The sequence below is a fragment of the Lithobates pipiens genome, unplaced genomic scaffold (genome assembly GCF_037356315.1).
Source record: "Lithobates pipiens isolate NorthernLeopardFrog02 unplaced genomic scaffold, aLitPip1_a1.2 Scaffold_23, whole genome shotgun sequence".
Lineage (NCBI taxonomy): Eukaryota > Metazoa > Chordata > Amphibia > Anura > Ranidae > Lithobates > Lithobates pipiens.
Window position 1 is genome coordinate 161,843,299 of NW_027507785.1, and position 24,871 is coordinate 161,868,169.

General features: G+C 42.4%; 1 protein-coding gene across 2 annotated transcripts in view; it reads right to left on the bottom strand.

The window, feature by feature from the left end:
- SREBF2 (sterol regulatory element binding transcription factor 2) overlaps positions 1–24,871 on the bottom strand; it is a 96,334-nt gene that overhangs the window by 50,761 nt on the left and 20,702 nt on the right. Inside the window, exons 2-4 of one of the 2 annotated variants that reach the window (XM_077452521.1) lie at positions 13,085–13,447; positions 9,768–9,979; positions 9,041–9,196 (exon numbers count right to left, since the gene is read on the bottom strand). In XM_077452521.1, coding sequence (XP_077308647.1) covers positions 9,041–9,196; positions 9,768–9,979; positions 13,085–13,447 — 731 coding nt within the window. The remainder of the gene's footprint in view (positions 1–9,040; positions 9,197–9,767; positions 9,980–13,084; positions 13,448–24,871) is intronic. The other variant, XM_077452522.1, reaches the window with a different exon arrangement.

Here is a 24,871-nt window from a genome sequence, read left to right on the forward strand (position 1 = left end):
TGGTCATCAGCAAGTTCACAGTGGAACATAGGGGTGAAGTTCACATGGAGGGAAGGAGGACCAAAAGATATCCACGTACTCACACGATGTAACCAAAAATTAAAGATTGGTTCCACATTGTGTGATAGCATTTAAAAAATTGGTTTACTAAAAATAGGGTAAAACGGGAACACTCACATTTTAAATGTAGATAAAAAGCTCTTGCAGAGACATGGAATAGCGCAATGATGTTAGCAGGACTCGACCCAACACGTTTCATCTACTCAGACATCATCTGAGGTGTGAATCCATGCCACAAACACCGTGCTTATATAGACTATGTGGACCCAAATTGAATCACGTACCGACTGGAAGTTACCGTGTGAAAATGCATCACTTCTGGTCTACAAATTTCAATAAACATTGTAATTAAAGCCTGGATGAAAAGGCTAAATATAATTGGTACAATACAAAAGAGCATGGCAAAAAAAAAAAAAACGGTATTGCTGGCTGGCACTGATCAAATGTTATAATGTGTTCTTTTATATGATGGGCGACAAAGTGCAAATCACGCCTCACTCTGGCATGTTAGCCGTCAAAATCCTACATGTGAAGCAGGGAGGACGTACGGAACCAAACCTCACTCTGAGCTACGAGCGGCCGACGTCACATCTCCACTGCCCACACTAGGAAGTGAGTGCAGGTAAGACCTTGCTATGTTTCATAGCATGTTTTCATAGCAGCGTGGAGACCCAAACACAGCATGTTGACAGCGGTTAGGAAAAAATTAAAATATTAGATTAAATGCCTTTATTAACCATTTAAGGACCGCCGCATGGCAATGTACGTCAGCAGAATGGCATGTACAGGCACAAGCACGTACATGTACGTGCTTGCCTTCCAACGGGTGGGGGGTCCGATCGGACCCCCTCCCACTGGATGCGGCGGTCCGTTTCGCTTCAGGAGCGATCCGGGATGAGGGGATGGCTTTTTGACTGGACTGTGAGGAGAACACAGAAAGTAAGTGCACCAAACACTACACTGACATGTAGGTACACATAGGCACACAAATCCCCCCCGATCACCCCTGCCCTCCCCTCCCAGTCACAGTGTCACTGACTGCAGTGATCATTTATTTACTGATCACTGCATTTAGTGTCAGTTGTGACAGCAAAAACTGTCAGGGCAGTTAGTGTTGGGTCCAGGGTAGCCCCCTACCCCCACCCCAATAAAGGTTTAACCCCCCTGATTGCCCCTAGAGTTAACCCTTTCACCCCCTTTTGCCAGTGTCACTAAGTGATCGTTTTTCTGATCGCTGCATTAGCGTCACTAGTACCGCTAGGTAGCTAGTTATTTTTTTAGGTTCACCGCCAGGTTTTTAGAGCGCTAGGTACCCCCATATACTACCCAATAATGGTTTTAACCCCGATTGCCCCTAGTTAACCCTTTCACCAGCGATCACCGTATAAGTGCCACTGGCGACGCTGGTTAGCCAGTTAGTTATTTAGGTTCCCCGTCAGGTTTTTATATAGCGTCAGGGACCCCCATATACTACCTAATAAAGATTTTAACCCCCTGATTGCCCCTAGTTAACCCTTTCACCAGTGATCACCGTATAAGTGTTACGGGTGACTCTGGTTAGTTAGTTTGCTTTTTATAGCATCAGGGCACCCACCATTTATTACCCAATAAAGGTTTAACCCCCTGATCACTCGGTGGGTGATATCAATTAGGTTCAGATAGGGTCTGCGTCGCCCCAGGCAGCGCTAGGTTAGTACCAGTACCGCTAACACCCACGCGGAAAGCATACACCTCCCATAGTGGTATAGAATCTGAACAGATCAATATCTGATCTGATCAGATCTATACTAGCGTCCCCAGCAGTTTAGGGTTCAAAAAAAACGCATTGTTAGCGGGATCAGCCCAGATACCTGCTAGCACCTGTGTTTTGCCACTCCGCCCAGCCCACCCAAGTGCAGTATCGATCGATCACTGTCACTTACAAAACACTAAACGCATAACTGCAGCGTTCGCAGAGTCAAGCCTGATCCCTGCGATTTTGGTAGCGTTTTATATTTAAATCCGGAAGGCAGTGCTTGGTTTTCGGGGTCCTGTACGTGGCTAGGCTCCCAAAAAGTCCCCCACGTGTGGTATCCCCGTACTCGGGAGAAGCAGCAGAATTTATTTTGGGGTGTAATTTCACTTATGCCCATAGCATGTGTGAGCAATATATATCATTTAGTGACAACTTTGTGCAAAAAAAAATAAAAAATTTAATATTCCTGCAACTTGTGGCAAAATATAAGAAATATAAAATATTTCATGGACTCCACATGCATCTCAGTAAATAGCTTGGGGTGTCTACTTTCCAAAATGGGGTCATTTGGGTTTTTTTTCTGTTATTTTGGCATTTTATGGCCTTCAAAACTGTGATAGGTAGTGAGGAGTGAAATCAAAAATTTGCACCCTTAGAAATCCTGAAGGCGGTGATTGGTTTTCGGGGTGCCGTACATGGCTAGACTCCCAAAAAGTCCCACATGTGGTATCCCCGTACTCAGGAGAAGCAGCAGAATATAATTTTGGGTGCAATTCCACATATAACTATGGCATGTGTGAGCAATATATCATTTAGTGACAACTTTTTGTAAACTTTTTTTTTTTTCTGTGTCATTATTCAATCACTTGGGACAAAAAAAATAAAAATATATTCAATGGGCTCAACATGCCCCTCAGCAATTTCCTTGGGGTGTCTACTTTCCAAAATGGGGTCATTGGGGGAAGGGGGAGGGTTGTACTGCCCTGCCATTTTAGTACCTCAAGAAATGAGATAGGCAGTCAAATTAAAAGCTGTGTAAATTCCAGAAAATGTACTCTAGTTTGTAGACGCTATAACTTTTGCGCAAACCAATAAATATATGCTTATTGACATTTATTTTACTAAAGATACGTGGCTGAATAAATTTTGGCTTAAATGTATGACTAAAATTTAGTTTATTCGATTTTTCTTATAACAAAAAGTAGAAAATATATATTTTTTTTTTTTAAATTCCAGTCTTTTTCCTTTTATATCGTAAAAAATAAAAATCGCAGAGGCAATCAAATACCATCAAAAGAAAGCTCTATTTGTGGGAAGAAAAGGATGCAAATTTAGTTTGGGTACAACATTGCATGACCGCGCAATTACCAGTTAAAGCAGTGCAGTGCGAAGTTGTAAAAAGACCTCTGGTCCTTAGGCTGACAATTGGTCCGGGGCTGAAGTGGTTAATAGAGTATGATGTCATGTATCGTTTAGTTAATTTTTTGTTAACCGCTCACTAATATAAGGATTATATTTTTTCTCCCTTATTTTTATGCCTTGGTATTGGTTATTCTGCTTTTGATATACTTCAATACATATTAAACGTTTTGAAACATTTCAAAACATATTAATTTTGCAGACTTTAATGTTGTGACCTACCAGATTGTAAAATGAATCGTAAAAAGCACACACTACAAAATCGGTATTGTCCATTTTACCTTTTAAAATGTCATTCACAATGTAAATTTATGAGGTATGTTTTTTGTTTAATGTTTACATGTATATGTACAGCTTTATGTGGCTCCAATTTTTTCCATTTACCACTGATCAGGTAGAGGTATTTTCGGATTCGGTTATTAGCATAACCAGACTTCCATTATTCCTAGTTGCTGACAGCATGTCACCAAAATATTAGGTGCGTACCATGCGACTGCCGGCAACGTGCTGAGCTCGGGTCTCCACGCCGTTTCATAGCGAGGTCTTACCCGCACTCACTTCCTAGTGTGGGCAGTGGAGATGTGAAGTCAGACGCTCCTAGCTCAGAGCGAGGTTTAGTTCTGTACGTCCTCCCTGCTTCACATCTTAGAATTTTGATGGCTAACATGCCAGAATAGGGCGTCATTTGCACGTTTTGTCATCCATCGTATAAACGAACACGTTATCCTAACATATCAGTGCCAGCCAGCAACACCGTTTTTTTGACATGCTCTTCGGTATCGTACCAATTACATTTAGCCTTTTCATCCAGGCTTTAATTACGATGTTTATTGAAATTTGTAGACCGGAAGTGATGCATTTTCATGCGGAAACTTCCGGTCGGTACGTGATTCAATTTGGGGCCACATAGTCTATATAAGCATGGCGTTTGTGGCAAGGACTCTCAACCCAGATGACGTCTGAGTAGACGAAACGCGCCGGTTCGAGTCTACATCATTGCACTTTTCCATGTCTCTGCAAGAGCTTTTTATATAAATTTGAAATGTGAGTGTTCATGTTTACCCTCTTTTTATTAAACACATTTTTTAAAGGATATCACACTATGTGGAGCCTTTCTTTAATTTTTGGTTACATGGGAGTATGTGGATATCCTTTGGTCCTCCTTCCCCCCATGTGAACTTCACCCATATGCTCCACTGTGAACTTGCTGATGACCAGTGCTGTTCAGACCCGGATCTGTGATCGTAGTGACCTGGATCTGTGATTGTCTACTAAATATTTTCACTCTAAAAATGGTGAATATCACCACAAGCCTGCATGACTTAAGAGGTACAGTAGCTCCCAAAAAGTACACCCCTCACATTTTTGTAAATATTTTATTCTATCTTTTCATGTGACAACACTGAATAAATTACACTTTGCTACAATGTAAAGTAGTGAGTGTACAGCTTGTATAACAGGGTCAATTTGCTGTACCCTCAAAATAACGACACACAACCATTAATGTCTAAATTGCCGGCAACAAAAGGGATTACACCCCTAAGTGTAAATGTCCAAATTGCGCCCAATTAGCCATTTTTCCTCCCTGGTGTCATGTGAATTGTTAGTTTTACAAGGTCTCAGGTGTGAATGGGGAGCATGTATGTTAAATTTGGCGTTACCACACTCACTCTTTCATACTGGTCACTGGAAGTTCAACATGGCACCTCATGGCAAAGAACTCTCTGAGGATCTGAAAAAATGAATTGTTGCTCTACATAAAGATGGCCTAGGCTATAATAAGATTGCCCAGACCCTAAAACTAAGCTGCAGCATGGTGGCCAAGACCATACAGCGGTTTAACAGGACAGATTCCACTCAGAACAGGCATCGCCATGGTCAACCAAAGTTGAGTGCACGTGTTCAGCGTCATATTCAGAGGGTCGTCTTTGGGAAATGGACGTATGCGTGCTGCCAGTATTGCTGCAGAGGTTGAAGGGGTGGGGGGGGGGGGGGGTCAGCCTGTAAGGGCTCAGACCATACGACTCACTGCATCAAATTGGTCTGCATGGCTGTCGTCCCAGAAGGAAGGCTCTTCTAAAGATGATGCACAAGAAAGCCTGCAAACAGTTTGCTGAACACAAGCAGACTAAGGACGTGGATTACTGGAACTTTGTCCTGACCAAGATAAACGTATTTGGTTCAGATGGTATCACGCGTGTGTCGCAGCAACCAGGTGAGGAGTACAAAGACAAGTGTGTCTTGCTTACAGTCAAGCATGGTGGTGGGAATGTCATGGTCTGGGGATGCATGAGTGCTGCTGGCACTGGGGAGCTACAGTTTGAGGGAATCATGAATACCAACATGTACTGCGACATACTGAAGCAGAGCATGATCCACTCCCTTTGGAGACTGTGCCGCAGGGCAGTATTCCAACATAATAACGACCCAAAACACACCTCCAAGACGACCACTGCCTTAGTAAAGAAGCTGAAGGTAAGGGTGATGGACTGGCCATACATGTCTCCAGACCTATTGAACATCTGTGAGGCATCCTCAAATGGAAGGTGGAGGAGCGCAAAGTCTCCAACATCCACCAGCTCCGTGATGTTGTCATGGAGAAGTGGAAAAGGACTCCAGTGGCAACCTGTGAAGCTCTGGTGAACTCCATGCCCAAGAGGGTTAAGGCAATGCTGGAAAATAATAGGGGCCACACAAAATATTGACACTTTGGGCCCAATTTGACCATTTTCTCTTAGGGGTGTACTCACTTTTGTTGCCAGATGTTTAGACATTAATGGCTGCGTGTTGAGTTATTTTAAGGGGACAGCAAATTTACACTGTTATACAAAGTAGCAAAGTGTAATTTCTTCAGTGTTGTCACAGGAAAAGATATTATAAAATATTTTCAAAAATGTGAGGGGTGTACTCACTTTTGTGACATACTGTATATGCCCCTTTAAGTCCACTGTTTCTGGTAAGCCTTCACACAGTTGGTGGTGGTTCTCCTTGCAATTAGTAAAGGAAAATATTCAGGGTAGAGGTAGATGGTGTACTGCTGCACACACTGGGAGGGAAATGTCTGAACCCAGGGGAGTAAAAAATAAAGAAGAGGAGGTAGTGGTGCGCTGTACTATGGTGGGATATGCCTATCAACGAGGGCAATATGCTGAACACACAGTTCAGGAGATACAACCTAAACTTTAGGGTAAACTGAATACATAAAAACACAACATATATGTGAGCCTGTGCGGCATATTAAAGTAGTGATACTTTTAGTGTTAATAAATAGTATAGAGCATCGATATACAAAATATGATATAAAAAACAATATAAGGATACAAAATATAAATTCCAAAGTGCAGCGTGTTGCGATAACAAAAATTGCATAAAGCGCAAGTGCTCTAGTGTGATGCACATAGGCAATCCTTCAAATATACACAGAAATATTGTGACAGACAATACCGGTGTATTGAACAAATGTCCGTTTCAAGTGCAAAATGCTGCGATTATTCCTCTAATCACACAGAGTGTGAATGCTTCAACATAATAATTTGTGAAAAAATGTGGGAATATTGCGATGGAAAGGGCAGTGGTGCTGGTGATGGGGGATATATCCTTCGTGGTTCCGTGTATTCTGATGATAGGTGTCCCCTTACCTTACCGATGGTAACAGCGTATATAAAGATCTTTAGGATCCTTTAGCGGTGTTTCCCTTTAGTATGCAGTCCTGACAAATGGTGTTGTCCCTTTAAGGGATTTCTCTGGGGTATTTCAGTAAGGGTTCCTCAGTGGGGTAGCATGTATGTGGGTTTAAACAAACATGGAGGAAGGATACTCCATAGTGTAAAATGTTTCAACAATCAGATCTTTATACAGGCAATGTAAAAACGTGCTGCGGGCTCGGTCTACGTCACTTCCGGTGGCTTAGTGTCCCGACGCGTGTTCGTCACGGGTCACGTGACTTCATCACTTGCAAGGTTCTCCTTGCAAGTTGTCCTTTCTGTCATGTTTCCATTGACGCCTAAGTAATGTCAACTTACTGAGAGTGTACATTTACATCAGGACTTTTTGACTCAATCCTTTCCCCTCTTGTTTTTTCCTCACATTGGTGGACATTATTTTTTATTTTTCAATTGTGGATTCTTTTTTTGTCTTTATATCCAATTTGTGTTTTTATACATATACTGTGTTATCACTTATATTTGGTCACGCAATTATTATTATTTTTGTGATTGTAAATATGAGCGCTGCATTTTCTTTGCAAGTTACTTTTTTTGCCATTTGTCTTTGGCTGTGATGGCTGCTTTATATACTTCAATTTAAGCAACAGCGTGGTATATTTTTTGATATATTTTGAAATTACTATTATATAGCCTCATTTTATAGCTTTGGTAGGATTTCAATGCATTCCTGTAAAAAGTTAGGACAACACCAAACCAAGGTGCCATATAGTAGCTGTATCCTTCTATGGACTAGAAATGACATCATAATGATGAAATGAGAGGTGTCCATATTGCACTACCCAAATTTTAAGGGTCAGTTCACACCATAGAAACACAGTCCGTATGCTTTTCAGATGCTTTTCTGCATGCACGTTTTTGACACGTTCCAGTGAGTTGGTGCAGTCCAGGGCAGTCCTCCCCCCGCCCCCCCCCCCCCCTTTTTCTTAACCTTAAATAAGGACATGTGCGTTCCAGCTTTTTTTTTTTTACAGCTTTCCAATACAGTTCGGTGCAGGAAAAATGCAGCATGTTCTATTTTTTCTGGAACTGGATGCACTGGTGTGCACTATGCCACTGAAAACCATAAATCCTACTTTCCATGTGTTTTTGATGGAAAAAAATAAAACAAAAAAATAAACGATCTGGACTGCATGTAGTGTGAACTGGCCCTAAAAACGTATTAGTGCTCAACCCTCAGAAGCTTGTTAGCCACTTTAATAGGGAAATACAGAACCTCTTGTTTAGTCTGTGTTTACACACATGCAATGCGGGAACCAGCGTGATTCTTGTGTGGGTTCCCGCATGGCAGGTCACTTGCAGGCAGTTTACATTAAATAGAAAGTTTATGACACAACCAGTTCGGTTCACAGATCACAGTGGGAACTGACAAATGGTACAGGAATCAGATCCAATGGGTATTTACACCCATGCAATCCAATTCCAGTGCGGACCAAAAAAAGGGTCCTGCACCATTTTGGTGTGAATGCAATGCGATCTCAGCCATACAGTTTGAATGGCTGAATTTGCATCACACAGACATTGCATGTGTTCTGCACAACAATGCGGTGTGGCTCACATACAATGTCTGTTCGCACCAGTGCGAACCAATCCTTAATATGGCAAAATGTTTTAATATATTTTTAGTAGAGCAGCTCATATTTGCATATTTCCAGTAAATATAGGCTTTACATTGCTAAACAGAAAACTATTGAGCAGTTCTTAAGGAAAAAGAAAAAAGAAGAAAAAAAGAAAAAACGGAAGCTCAGAACTACACGTGGCGATGGTTGGAGACCACTTTTTTAAAGTCAATGCCAAAGTGCACCCACCTAGATGTGTTGCAGCCTAGTAGTTCCCCCAGTTTGGCCAAAATTCAGGGCCTTTTTGATTGGGCACAGCTCCAGAGTTCCTCAACACTGAAATTTGCCAACTCCCATCCTGCCTCATGCACATTAATGTAACCCATATAGAATATTTTATACATATTTTGTGCAACAGGGTTTAACTGCGCCAAGGATCGAGATGCGCATCAATGGTATAAGAAAAATCTTATTTCTACATAAACAGGGTTTAATATAGTATTTACACAACAAAATTCGATAAATGTAGACGGCATTAAACTTACAGCACTTACAGGTACTTGGAGAGCAGTGGTCTGTAGAGGCGTACCAAGTGTTGTGATGGAAGGATTCTGAACGGCAGTCATCATTGGACTACCATCTGCCTTCAGAGCAGTCAGTACCAGAGATTCTGTTTTTATAATTTGAGGCTGTACCAAAACCTGAAGAAGGTATATAAAAAAAATCCTCAGCAAAAATGTTCAGATATTAGGAGACAATGCAACAATCAAAGTTATTGAGGGGATTTTACATTTTTTAATTTTTATTGTACGATATGCTTCCAGCTGTACCAGCATGGAGTTTTAATACACCAAGTATGACAGACAAAATACACAACTTTCCTTTGGCTTATAACTAAACAATTTGAAAAAAAAAAACTTCTGCTTTTCAGAGTAGCAATGTATACAGTCTGGGTACAATACCACTAAGAACTGCAGTCAAAACAAAAATCATTATTTAAATGTCACACCCACAAAAAAGTATACTTGGGCTATAAAGCAATCATCAGAAGCTTGCATTAGCATTAAAAAGTAATACTTTTGCAATAAATTACATTGTGATAACCAGCTAGCTTTGCCCACAATTCAAAGGAAAGCTGTCATCTTTGAGAATCCTATAGCCCAAAACAGGGGAAAAAGGTGATGAGCATTCAAATCAAGGAGATAGTTATAGAGCTATTCCCAGTCTGTAACTGGCAAAGAAAAAAAAAAACAAACACAAAAAAACACTTACAGGAACTTGCTGAACTTGCGGTGTCATTGTCTGTACAGTAGCTGGAGTCAGTGTCTGGATCGTGCTCTGTGTGGCTGGGCTCAGGGTTTGGATGGTTCCATTAGCAGTATGGGTTAGTACTCTCTGGGCTTGAACTGTCTGGACCTGTTGCTGGATGGTAACAGGCTGAACTTGCTGAGTTGTCATAAGACTTGAAACCTGTGGTTGTAGCACTGCAAAACAGACACAGAGTGATGAACAAAGATTAAGGTTATACACTTTTTTGCAGAATATAATTTTTCCAGAATGTACAGCAGGGAAATAAGAAGTGAGGGTATTGTGTGAAGGGCTGCCTATAAGGTAGTTCAGCTGGCCCGTCTGTACCGGGCCCCATCAGTTCAGAAGGGGGGGGGGGGACCGGCCACGGGCTGGTTGTACTATTGTTGACAAGTGTATGTCCTATTTACTGGCTGCTTCCTTTTCTGAATGAGCACAGAGAGTGATCGGTAATGTAAAACTCTAGAAAATAATTGACCAAAAAAAAATGTAAAGATTTGTTCAAAATGTGCTTTGTTCTTTGAAGAGCAGTCAGCTTTTGAATAGCTGTTCAGAAAGCATTTGACAGATGGGAAGAAGGTATATTGCCTCATCAGCGCACTGCAACCATATGCTTTGCACGCAAACGTGGGACACTTGCAGAGCAGCGTTATTCAACTGAATGAATCACGGCCATGGCATTTTAGTGAAAATATTATTGGATATTTTCAGGGGGAGGATCTGTCAGCAGAGTCGTAACTAGAATCTTCAGGGCCCCGGTGCAAGAAACCATGAAGGCCCCCCCCTGACCTCCCAGCCTGGGCCCTTTCCTCAGAGCCCAGAGCCCTACCCACTGATCCCAGGTTAATTTACAGTCCTGTAGCAGATCCCTGTCACATGTTGTGCAGCGGATCCCCTTCCTGCAGTCTTGGGCCCCGGTGGCCGAACAGTAGAGCTCAGTTGCAAGTGCAACCTTTGCAACCCTGGTAGTTCCGCCAGTGGTGTCAGTGTGAAATGTGAATAGTGTCAGTCAGTAGGCCAGTGGACAGGGTCAGTAGTTTTTCATTTTTACCATTTCATTTTTTTTACAATTTTTTTTAGGAACCCCGGTGGGTGGCTTTGCTGGGATATCAAGGGTCTAAACAAACCTCTAATGTTTTACCTTTGAGGGATAAACGTTTCACGTAAATAATTAAAAGCCGATTGTTCTAAGCACCCCTGTCAGTGGGAGATGGTTTGTCATATCCCTATAACTGCTACCTCTGCAGGGGAGCTTGCTCTGTTGAAAAATAAGTTGACAGACATACAGACCAGATGACTAGCTGAGACTAAACTAATACAGCAACCCCATCTAAAGAAGGGCACCTGGGCAGTCTGACAGGAGGGGGGATTGGAGGGCAGTATGGGGGGGGGGGGGGGGGGGGAAGCAGTGTGACAGGAAGGGGGTAGTGGAGGGCAGTATGAGGGGGCAGAGTGATGGTAGGGGGCAGTATGGTGAGACAGCGTGATGAGAGGGGGCAGTGGAGGGCAGTATGGGGGGGGGGGCCGTGATGGTAGGTGAACAGCATGATGGGAGGGGTGTAGGGTGGATTGCGTTTGTGGCTTACCAGGTGGGAGTGGCTTTGGGGCAAGGAGCATTTCTTCTACCTTCCTTAAGGCAAGAAGCGAGAGCTGGGGGTGGAGTTGGCGGTCCTAGGTACAGATGACTGATTGTCGCTTATCAACATAATGGATACAACTAGGACCAGGCTGGACCTAGCTCCTGCAGGGCTTTCAGCAGTTGCAGAATTGGGATTGGTCCATCTATATGCTGCCCCGCCGGCCTTCCTATCCAGGTGTAGTGAAATGTGACAGGAGAGCCGCACAGACCACCTATAGCACGGGGCCAGGTTGCATTTGCGACCCCTATAGCTAGGCCCCTGCCTGTCAAGTAGGCTCTACATGGCCCCGTGATTTCTAACAGCAGCCCTGATTGTGTCCCTGGTCCAAGCTAGCTGGGCTGGGGTGAGGGATCAATGTTACTGGCATGTCACCTTAATGTCTTTCCATTTTTCAGTAGCCAGCTAAGCAAGTTTCAGTGGTCCACCCAGATCAGCATGCTTAAAAACTCATAATAGTGACAACAGATCAAATATTTACTTGGTTATCTGTCACTCTGATGGGCTCTATGGCTGTCAGCAGAGGCTGCCTTGGATAATATGAAGGGCACAAAGACCAAGCAAGAGGTGCCATTACAGGATAACTAACCCTAAAAATAAAAATGTTATATATTGCAACTTACCAGTCCTAAAATACAGTGGCTGCATTACTTTTCTTCTGTGAGGCCAAGAATATTTTAGCAAGTACAGAAAAGAACTGCTGTTCTTGCCAGAAATGCAGTATTTTACTGCGCTTCGTTCACTTCTTGTAAATTGAACTGAAAGCATAACCAAATGTTATCTTTCCTCTATAAACTACTAGACTCTCCACCACCTAGGTAATGGTGATGAACAAAGGGCAGTCATAGCAAGTTTACTTGAAGTCCATCCAGGGTGTAAACTATGTCTCCTTCCATAGATACAGTGGAGAAGTGAGCATAGTCACGCAGTGGACAAAAAGCTTATCATTTGTGAGAGCAAATGAAAATATATAAAAAATAAATAAAAAAGTCCAGTTAACCACAGAAAACTTCTCTGTAAAAGACATATATTAATCAGTTTTCTTTTTTATTCAACCAGGACCACATTCAAGGTGGATGGGGGAATCCCTCCTGCTATGTAACCCCTGCCCCCCACACCCCCTCAGAACACACTGACCAGTGTTGCCAGCTATAGCGAGCAGCACTGAAGGCTGGTTGTACAGAAGTCTATTAGTAGATCAAATTCTGTACAACCAGCCTGCCCATACATGAATTAATGGCTGGTCCCTGCTGAGCTGGCTTAAGGGAGAAGAGGTCCATAACCTAAAAATAGGAAAAAACTGAGGTCGTATAGAGTGGTGTATGTCTATAGGGGTATGTCCAGGGAACATGTGAAAGAATTACCAGTAACTAATCACCTGAAAGTAGCAGGCGAATGCAGCCACCTCAAAAGTAATGATTAGCTGCAATATATTCAATTTATGTTTTTGGGTTTGTATACTTATTTTTCATCTATTTAATTTTCTTTTAATTTATACCTGTATAGCCACTTTACAATTCCACTATGGGTAGATATCAGTACAATTATGCACAAGTCAAGCAAGCTAAAGTATATAACAGATCAACTAGATGAACGCATCATTTTAAACAAATAAGACAACACAAAAATATTAAAGATGCTAACCCTGAAAGCTTGTGGTTGCAGCATTCTGGTAGATGAGCGGCTGCTGTATTATTCGCGTCTGGGGAGCTGTGCTGAATGTTGGCGTTAACATGACTGTTTGCTGTTGCAAATGAGGCTGGGACTGGACTACTGGTCGTGGTTGAAGGAGAGGAGTGGTCCTCTGGGGAACAGCTTGAACAGGAGCCTTTACAGACACTACTGGAGGCTGTGGTGCGGATGTCTGAAAGTTCTGTGGCTGGACCTGGTTATAAGTCTTGGGCAAAGTGCTGTCCATTGCAGTACTTCCTTGGTAGCTGGAACATAGCTGATCTTCAAATAAGTCAGGAAATTCGCCAACCTGGTTACTAACAAACTGAAGCATCTCTGGAATAAAAAAAAAAAAAAAACAAGAAAAAAAAGAAACACTGTATTAAAAAACAGATAAAAGACGTATACAAAATCACCTCAAGACATTTTAGGATACATAGTTTATTTTAAACCAAACATTTACGTATCAGATATAAGTATCCATCTGACCGATTGTCCCATCAGACGCCACATATAACTTCAAGTGCATGCAAAGCCCAACATTTGAGTTGGAGCTTCGCCAAAAAAAGGGGAGGTTTTGTTTAAGTCCTCCTCTCACCCTCCTCTGCCACATTTGGTAGGTTATTTTCTCAGGGGAAAGGAAGGAGAGGGGAGGGGGTAAGAAACTGGTAGCTAAGGGACCATTCACAAAGTGCAGCATGGCTCATGCATGCGCTGTGGGCAGCCAGCTTTGAAGCCACAAAGCAGCAAAGCCCACAGTTAAGATGCCCCCCTCCCCAAAGGCTAGTGAAAAACTGGCCCGGGTGAGGGTAGTTATTGCCCTGCTTGGCTTAGTATTGCCTGCAAATACAGAGATTGAGCTGTTCACCCAATCCTCCAGGTCGTTTATGAACAAAATAAATAGGATTGGTCACAGCGCAGAACCCTGGGGGACCCCACTACCCACCCCTGACCCATTCCGAGTATTCCCCATTTATGACCACCCTCTGAACTCGCACTTGTAGCCAGTTTTCAATCCATGTACCCAACCTATGGCCCATGCCAACGGACCGTCATTTGTACAGTAAACGTTTATGGGAACTGTGTCAAATGCTTTTGCAAAATCCAGATACACCACGTCTACGGACCTTCATCTAGATGGCAACGCACCTCCTCATAGAAGATTAATAGGTTGGTTTGGCAAGAACCATTCTTCATGAATCCATGCCGATTCCTACTAATGATATCTTTCTCATTACTAACATCTTGTATATAGTCCCTTATTATCCCCTGCAAGAGCTTGCATACTATTGATGTTAGGTATATATATATATATATTATATATATATATATATATATATATATATATATATATATATATATATATATATATATATATATATATATATATATATATATATATATATAAAGAAAGAGCCAAGGGGGTACCACATCCATAAAAATTTGCTAGAAAAAGGGAACGTTGGAGCGGACTTCGTAGGTACCAGAAAAGGAATACAACATAATAATCGAAAATTTATTGAACATAGATATAAAAATATGACAATATAACATTAAAAACCACTGGTATTGCCTTCCAGTAGAATAAGCAACACATAGTAAGTGTACTAGTCCCTATTACTGCTTGAATATGGCAGGACGACATTTCGCTTTTGCTTCCTCAGGACCTAATGTCTGACAAGCAAAGGGATCCTGCGTAAGAAAAGAGAAATAATATTTCAAATATGGACAGTGGGCACAAATATACATATAAAAGGTGAAATGTCTGCTAATAGACACGAATAGGTGATGCATGGAGTTAATCACTCACATAAAACCACAAAGCTCCCCAGTCTCTGAACTTCTCCTGTAGCATGTCCCCAGTCTCTGACCATCTCCTGTAGCATGTCCCCAGTCCCTGACCATCTCCTGTAGCATGTCCACAGTCCCTGACCATCTCCTGTAGCATGTCCACAGTCCCTGACCATCTCCTGTAGCATGTCCACAGTCCCTGACCATCTCCTGTAGCATGTCCACAGTCCCTGACCATCTCCTGTAGCATGTCCACAGTCCCTGACCATCTCCTGTAGCATGTCCACAGTCCCTGACCATCTCCTGTAGCATGTCCACAGTCCCTGACCATCTCCTGTAGCATGTCCACAGTCCCTGACCATCTCCTGTAGCATGTCCACAGTCTCTGACCATCTCCTGTAGCATGTCCACAGTCTCTGACCATCTCCTGTAGCATGTTCACAGTCTCTGACCATCTCCTGTAGCATGTCCCCAGTCCCTGACCATCTCCTGTAGCATGTCCCCAGTCCCTGACCATCTCCTGTAGCATGTCCACAGTCCCTGACCATCTCCTGTAGCATGTCCACAGTCTCTGACCATCTCCTGTATAAAAATATTTTTTAAAAACAGTCCATTTCGGTATCGGTGCTGTTTCGGTATCGGTTTTCGGGATCAAGGAAGATTTATTTTCGGTATCTGTTTCGGCACCAAAAAAACCATTTGGCGAATCCTTAGTCATAAGAGCGTCTGCTTTATAGGAGACTTCTCGCGTGTAAGCCCGATTGGAGTCCCAGCGTGTGCTTCATGTGGATGCCAAGTCCCGCACACGCCAACTGCCTTAGGCCCACGCTCCCTTCATTGACCTGTCTTTTTTTTTCAAGCTGAACCTCAGCCCACACGCGGCGGCACGGTATTCAGGTCTGTGAAACAGACCCAAAGGAGAGGAGGCTGCAGCCGACCTGGTGCTCTTGGCAGGTCCCCTCATGGGGGAGCTGGTTTCTTTGTTTTCGCAAAAAAAGGCTTATATAAGGCAGGTAAACATAAAAGTCTTTGGGGGAGAGGACACCTTGTTCAATAATGAACCCACTCCTGCAATACACACACTGTTTGTAGCTGGACACAGAGCCGCTGAAAGGGTATGTGTATCTTTACTCCCTGTAGAGGAGATTTTAAGGCATTACAATGTTTCATATGGAAGAAAAGGCATAGGTGGACTTTGCCGTTCCTAAGTTTTTCTCTTTTCCTCAGTGCAGGATACTGCTGAAAGCAGCCAAACTTCACCCATCAAGGCGGGCAGCGTTAGTAAACCTTCAAAGACCAGATTCCTATAATATGGGTTCTGATCCCTTGGACCTGTGTAGCAGCCCTCAGGAGCAACTTTAATGTAGCATGACCAAAAAAAATAAAAAAGTGTTTCTTTTGGTTCCTCGGGTCCAGCCCTCAAAAGAGAGGCTTACAGGCAAAACCTTGTTTTCTATGCAAGGCCCGGGTATCATCCTGTAGCCACAGTGGCTTAGATGGATCCGGTTGTAGAGGTTATTTAAATCCAGCATGGATCCCTCCTGGAGCTCCTTAGAGCACATCTTCACTCATGACCAAACACCTTAGACACTGGCAAAAAAACTGAGGTACCCCTGGAAGGAGAAGGAGTTATATAGGGGAGTGAACTTTCTGTATTGGGTATACCAGTGTCAACGCCTGAAGGTGGCCCATAACCCATTAAGTTATTACTTAGGCTCTGTGTCCCATGATGTACGACAGGGATATGAAATTAGTGGACCTCCAGCTGTTGCAGAACTACAAGTCCCATGAGGCATAGCAAGACTGACAGCCCCAAGCATGACACTCAGAGGCAGAGGCATGATGGGACTTGTAGTTTTGCAACAGCTGGAGGTTCGCTAATTGCATATCCCTGATGTACAATAAAGAAATTTAGCTTTTGCTGCATTTGGAGAGGAGTCAACAAGGCCTAAGATGAAAAGTACACCATTCCTACTGTGAAACGCAGGAGGTGGATCTCTGATGTTTTGGGGGTGTGTGCGCTACAAAAGGCACAGTAAATTTGGTCAAAACTGATGGCAAGATGAATGCAGTATATTATGAAATACTGAAAGGAACATTTGCATTCACCAGCCAAGAAGCTGCGCATGGGACGTATTGGACATTCCAACAGGACAATGATCCAAAACACAAGGACAAGTTGGCCTGCCACTGGCTACAGCAGAATAAAATGAAGGTTCTGGAGTGGCCATTTCAGTCTCCTGACCTCAATATTATTGAGCCACTCTAGGGAGATCTAAAAACATGCAGTTCATGCAAGACAACCAAAGAATTTACAGGAACTGGAGGCGTTGTGCTAAGACCATCTGAAAAGATAAAGAGCCTCATCCACAAATACCACAAAAGACCTCATTGATGTTAAAGGGGGCAATACACGGTATTAAGAACTGGGGTGTGTAAACTTTTGATCAGGTTCATTTGCGTAGTTTGTTATGATTATGATCTAAAAAGAGTAAACACAGTTGATTGGTAATAAAGGTCTTCAGCCAAACACTAACCATGAGTAAAAGAAACGTTTTTGTGTTATCCTTCATATTCTCTGAAAAATAGCCATGAAATCATAAATTCAGTCATACTGCCTTTTCCGATGCAGACTGCAAATGTCCATTTTACTCATACATTATGTAGGCATAGCCCATAGTAAGCCCACGCTGAGAAATTCTATTCAGCCATCGCTGAAGTATAAGCATGTAGACAGAAAGTTGCTATAAAGAGGATACTGGAAATCAACAGCACCAAACTGCGACAGGATTAAAAAGTATTTTGATTGAAAACAAAGTCAGTTATTTTAATCTATTTACAATAAACTGTATGATGAACCATTCTCTGACTCGGTAGTTGCCATGTTGGAGGATTTAGGGGGATTCACCTTACCTCTCCTATCCGAGTAGGACAGGGATACACTAGATCAGGGGTGGCCAACCCGCGGCTCCCGAGCCGCATGCGGCTCTTTGCCCGGTTCCATGCGGCTCTTACGTTCATATTGTAGCATTCTGCCAGACGTGCAAGAATGACCATAAGTAGTCGAATGAACTGCCACACACGTCCGCTCACCCCTCACTCTCACTTCCCCGCCCCCTTGCTCTCTCATCTATACTGATGCATTCGCAGACAATGGAAAATCATAACACTCCAATTTAAGTCTCTAAACAGTATAACATTCATTAAGACATTCAGCACATACTGTAGGGTTGCTATAATATCCAAGTTTTGCTTCTCTTAAATTCAACACGGTATTGTAGCGTCCGACCGGACACGTTATGAATAATGAGGTGTTCTTCAATAAACTTCCTTTTATTGCCGAACGTCTTGCAGAAGTTGGTTACTGTCGGCCGTAACCACGCCAAAACAAAAACAGGGCAAACTCTGTCTATACATCAACTCACTCATTCGCTGTGCTCCTCTCACACTCTCTCACCCAGGCGCGCTCTCTCTCACCTGCTCCACCGCCCCCTCGCTCTCACATCCAGGCATCCAGACCAGGGGAAATCACAGAACTCTAACATAAACATTGTAACACTCAACATTACTGCAGGGTCGCTACAGTATTTTCGTCAAATGCGCATGTGGGCAGTTTTTCATGTATGTATTGTAAATTGTTATATTATTGTTTATGGATTTGGTTAAACAGAGTTTGTCTGTGTGAGAGTGCACACAGTGTTCATTGTTGAAAATGACTGGCCTGTGGTCTTTGTGGTGTTAAAACAGTGTGTGACATTTACAATAAATCCAGCTGAGCAAAGGTATGTGTGTATGAGGGAGGGATGGGGTGATGTTCATGTGTGCCCATGCGTATGATGTGGCCCTTTGCGGTAACTTGGTAAAAAATGTGGCTCTTGGTCTTTGTCTGGTTGGCCACCCCTGCACTAGATCAACTCTTAACATGACAAGAGACAGAAAAAGCAATCTACTCCTTGCCTAACAATAAATCTCCGGGCCCCGATGGTTTACCAGGGGAATGGTACAAAACACACGCTGCCATACTGGTCCCCAAACTAACTCAGTTGTTCGCAGATTGCTTGGAATCTGAGAGGTTGCCAGATAGTATGTATCAGGCACATATAGTGCTGCTGCCCAAGCAAGGGAAGGACCCCACTTGCTGCTCATCCTACCGACCCATTTCACTGCTGAATTATGACCTTAAGATACTAACCAAAGTGCTAGCCAATGGAATCATAAAAAGGTCCTACCATCCCTTGTCAACATGGATCAGACCAGCTTCATGCTTTGCAAGTCCACAGACATAAATCTTAGACAAGTCTTTACGCATCTCCAGCTCCCACCAGAGAAGAATGCCTTCCGGGTCCTGGTATCCCTTGACATCGAAAAGGCTTTCGATACCGTTAGATGGTCTTGTATGATGCAGGTTCTGGAAGGCTTTGGCAAGCTTTCCGGAAATGGATCGGCTTATTATACAAGGCTCCCAAGGACCAAATTAAACGAAAAAAATGGTAGGCTTTTGCCATCTTTTCCAATTAGGAAGGGAACAAGACAGGGGTGTCCTCCTTCCCCTGCGCTGTTTGCCTTGGAAATGGAGCCTTTGGCTGAGGCCTTACGGAGATAGAGTGAGGTGTCTGGAATCCAGGTTGGTTCGGTGGACGAGATGAGCTGCACTTTGTGAATGGGACGCACTGTGAAACAGTTCCCAAAACACAGCATGCCCCATTACTCAGAAGACAACGCGAGGAGGAGAGAAGACCGAAGATCACCCCGGAGTAGGAAGAGGCAGATTAGGAAGACTGCCTAGAAACAGGGGTTTCTGGTAAGGTAAAACAATGGAACAATGTTAGCGGTAGTGAGAGGATCAGCATCGGGAACACGCCGGGATCGCATGCTGATCCTCTCACTACCGCCAACATTGCTCAATACTGCTCGTTTTACATTCGGAGCATGTAAGTGCAATTCTTATGTTCCATTTTTATCAAACATTCCAAACGGAATAATGCTATGTGGCCCCTTTCTTTTATAAATTTCTGGTGAGGTGCACTCCTCCATTTGCCCCATATTGGCTACAGCCAATGCTCTTGTGATTGTCTGGAGTCTCCATCGCTGCTGTGAATCTGGATCCTTAGGACCAACATAATGAAGCCTGTTTGACTCAAAGGGTGTATACCTGTGTGCGTCCATGCTTTCTGGTAAGCACCATTGCTTATGGTGGTGGATTCCTCTTGTCACTTCATTGCTTGGACACTTATTCACATATCTATTTTTACTTTTAAATAACCACTCATCGCCGTTGGATGTCACTACCTGGATTTTTGTTTCACTGAGAAATAACTTCAGAATTTTTGCTTTGTGGACTTTCTTTTTGAACCAATATGTTATATGTCACAGTATACGATTTTTAGTTATGCTATTGTATGTTATTGGTTTACTTTATCAAATTTATTTACGTTTTATATCTTAGCGCTGCACATATTTTTACACATACGCTACTAGTGATAAACTGATTCAATTCAAAATCCTACACACCCCAGCGCCTCCACCACATATACCCAGCCGTGTCGGCTGGCTGCTGGAGATGCTCTGGTACTCCTGCAGATATCCCGGATATATTCTGGGATTGCCCACATATTCAGGACTATTGGCGGGAGGTAACTCAATTCATTCATAGTTTGACTACTATTCTTATTCCCCTGACAATTAGTGTCTGTCTCCTTGGCTTAGTGGAACAACTGGCATTTGCCAAAGCAACATGCACCCTAATAGGTATCCTCCTTTTCTATGCGAGAAAAGCCATAGTACTAAAGTGGAAGTCAACCATTCCCCCCACACTGTCCTCATGGAAGCAATTAGTTAACGCAATGATACCCCTCTATAAAAGCAACATATCTGTCCCGCGCATGCCCCAAAAATATGACAAGGTCTGGCATTTGTGGACAGACTCAGATTCCTCAACAGATGATCAGCCCTCAGGGGATCAACCCAGATAGATCTCTTTTATCTCCGTCTAGCTTTGCTGAATGCTGATGCCTAGACCCCAGATGGATAGTCAGAGGTGCTGGCCTAAAAATCAAAACAACTACATTTATTCTCAAATGCCCCTATAGAGTCCAGGGCCAATAACTTAAAACGAGAGGCAGTCCCCCAAGAAACAATATCTCATATCAAAATCCTACCATGTGTTACCTGAGCAGTAATTGTATTTAGTTAAGAATATGTAGCTTTTAGATAATGTTAGTAGTATTATGTTATGCACATGACTACGTGCACCAGTTGACCAGGGTATGCCCCAATGGCCCTATTTTGTACTGCCAAGGAAAATTTTCAATAAAGAAAAAAATAAATAAATAAATGTAAAAATTTACTAAACAAAATTGAGCTTTAGAAAACTAAATGTCATGTACTTTTTTCTTATTTTATCTGATTACTGGGTACGCTCTTTATTTTGTCTGAATACTTGAAGCCCAACTCTGGGCAAAATTACATGGGTTAACTGCTTGTTTTGTCCAGCCTATTCTGGCCAATGAAAATGATCTAAAGTCTCTTTGTGAATGTAAGGATCTAATTATTAGACCCGCTGATAAGGGGGTGGATTGGTAATCCTTGATAGAGTTGATTATCATGCCGAAATGTGCCGGATTCTTGCAGATACGGATACATATGCAGCACTACCTTGTGATCCCATGAATGTTTTGAGGAACCGTTTAATTGAGTTGGTTAAAAAGGGTTTCCAATTAGGAATCCTGAATAGGAAAGAGAAAGATTTTCTCGTCCTAGTAGCTTCCCGTATACTGATTATGTACTATCTCCCTAAAAGGTCCATAAAAATACGACCAACCCCCCCAGGGAGACCAATAGTCAGCGGTATAGACTCACTTCACGGATAGGTAGCTATATCGATTTTCATTTACAGTCATTGGTCCGGGCTATCCCTTCATATTTGAAGGATACAGGCGATCCTATACGCCTACTGGAAAGTATTAACTACCACCAAGATTTCTTATTGGTTACCGCAGATGTAACATCTCTTTACACATGTATACCACACAGATTAGGTTTGGCAGCAGTTGAACATTTCCTTAAGAATAAGGGGACTATCCTGGGTATTCAACAAACTTACATTATGGAGTTGCTCCGTTTTTCTATGGAAAGCAATTACTTCTGGTATGGAGAACAATTTTTCTTACAGAAGAGGGGTGTAGCTATGGGGGCTAAATTTGCCCCCAGTCTCGCCAACCTCTTCATGGCCCTTGGGAGGAGGATGTCTTCTATGCCCTACGGCGCCCTTAGTTGGCGCTGTGGGCTCGTTACATAGACGACATCCTCCTCCTATGGAAGGGTGAGGAGGAATCCTTACACGAGTTTATGGTCACCCTTAATGATATGGGTATCAGTTTGACCTATGATCTCAGCTCTACACAGATACACTTTCTAGATTTAGATATATCTGTTGTGGAACATCGGTTGGTTACTAAGACTTACTTTAAACCTACCGACCATAACGGATATATTCCGACGGATAGTTGCCATTTTGGTCCATGGCTTAAATCCGTACCACACAGCCACTTGTTACGTATCAAAAAGGAACTGTACGAATCTTTCAGATTTCCTAACTCAAGCTGCCGTTTTGAAAACCAGGCTTGTGGATAAGGGTTACCTGCCCAATGCCATTGATGAGGAAATACATTGGGTCTCATCTTTGGACAGGTCTACCCTAACTAAAAAGTACAAACCAGGAAAGGACCCGATAAATTTAAATGGTCCTTTGTGACCCAGTTTTCCATTCAATCTAAACATATCAAAATTATATTTAATTGTCATTGGAGCGTTCTAAAAAATGATCCACATTTAGGTCCTGTTCTTCCAGAAAAAGCTGGAGTTATCTATAGGGGTGCACCCCCATCTTTGAAAAGTTGTATTGCTCCCAATCTGGTCAAATTACCTGTAAAGCCAGTGTTCATGCAGGATTCCAAGGGCTTCTATCCTTGGAAAAAATGTAATGTCTGTATGCACAATACATTGTGCTGCAGTAAGATTGATAAGTTTACATCCACCATTACAATCGACTATCACATGAAGGGCTTTACCACCTGCACTACACGATTCATTGTATACCTGATACCTTGTCCATGCAAATTGCAATATGTCGGACGCACTATTAGAACTTTTTCTGTTAGGGTGAACGAACATATTGCTAATATTAAGGCCGGAGTCACCAACCACAGTGTACCCAAGTACTATTTACATGTACATGGTAGGAACCCTTTTGGGACTAAATTTCAGGTTATTGATAGATTCACCCAACATTAGAGGGGAGAGTCTAAAGTGAGAGGAGTTTCCAAGTTGGAAACCTTTTGGATTTACCAGCTGAAGAGTTATTTTCCTTATGGATTAAACCAGGATTGAGACATTAATGCTTTTATTAACAAGTCATAAGGATTACATTTTTTTATTTTTTTGTGGTAATTGCTTATTTAGGAATGATGAATAATCATTCTTGATATTGTTGCTTGGTCATGTATCGCTGTCTTTGTTTTTCCTCAGATGGTCCCGTTTGCTGCATGTTAATTTCATTTATAATGATAGTATTACGGTTCGTGAGGTTTTGTTCGTTTTTATAAAAAAAGTCCCATCGGGATTTGCTGAGCACAATACCACCTGGTATGTATAAGGACCCTGTGGTTCTAATTTTTCCCAGTGCTCCATTAGTGTCACAGTTTTAGATTTTTATTTATCCCTGATTGGAGTTAAGAATGAGACTTGGTTTCATCTGTTTCCTGTTGGCGCAGTGGGATGATGTAATGACACCTGGAAATGACCTACCTCAATACAAATGCTTGCCGCATTATTTTCCCTGGAATCACTGCGATATGCGCGAGCTGGAAACGAGGTTTGGAACGCACACACCCCTTTCGGGGGAGGTTCTACCTAGTGCGCGGTTTGCGCACGCTCCCTACGTCTATTTTGACACACGTGAGTGGAGTCTGAGGCTTGGAACGCACGCATCTCCTAGGCAACACGGACATGATGATGTGTTGACACAAAAGTCAGGCGGTGTGTTTTAAAAAGTTTTAGTGTCAGCAATGTATGCTACAATGCATTGTGTAAGGTTTCTGATTGGACACAGCATGGGACCATCTTAGAAACAACAGCTGACTCATATATATATATATATATATATATATATATATATATATATATATATATAGCATGGGATCAAACAGCAAAGTTGATATGCATCTGCTAGGACAAAAAAGGCATCTAGGAGAATTGCTGTTTTCACTCGAACCATGATGACCTGATGCTGTGCGGTGACACGTGTGTCTTATTGACAAGGCACTACATCCCTGGATGGGTCTTTTATTATCCCTCTCTTCGCCTTTAAGATACTGATGGGATTACCTGCCTACCTTGATGGCTATTTTTATTATGAAAGCCTTTTGAAGTTTAACTTTCTCAGTTTTTTGAGGCTATATTATATATTTTCATGCTGAAAACCCTGTGCAAATGCCCAGGCTGCGTGGCACTTACTGTGCGTTATTAGCCTCTTACTGTTATGAAAACTGCTGCTCCTGAGGAAGCGTGATCCACACGCAACATGGTCAAGCCTCCGATTTAAAAAAATTCTGATATACCAGGATTTAGACTTGGACACACAACTCATTTGATACCTACATCAGACAGTGTTCTTAGGACCGTTTCTGGCCTATGAGTGTGGCCATTATGTGATGTAATTTTCTATATGTACAGGGTATACTACTAGCCAACCGCATTTTATATGTTATTGTAATAACTGTACCTCAATTTTCCTTTTATATTTATTTTTAATAAAATAAGAAAAATATTATTTCTTCCTTAGGTCTTTTTATTTGGGTGCCTATAAAGTCCACTTCTCGTAATATTTAAATTTATAAGTTATTTTCAGGACGATGGCACCCCAATACTAGTACTTTCACAGTGTCACCCTATGCTAAACTACTTCTCCGA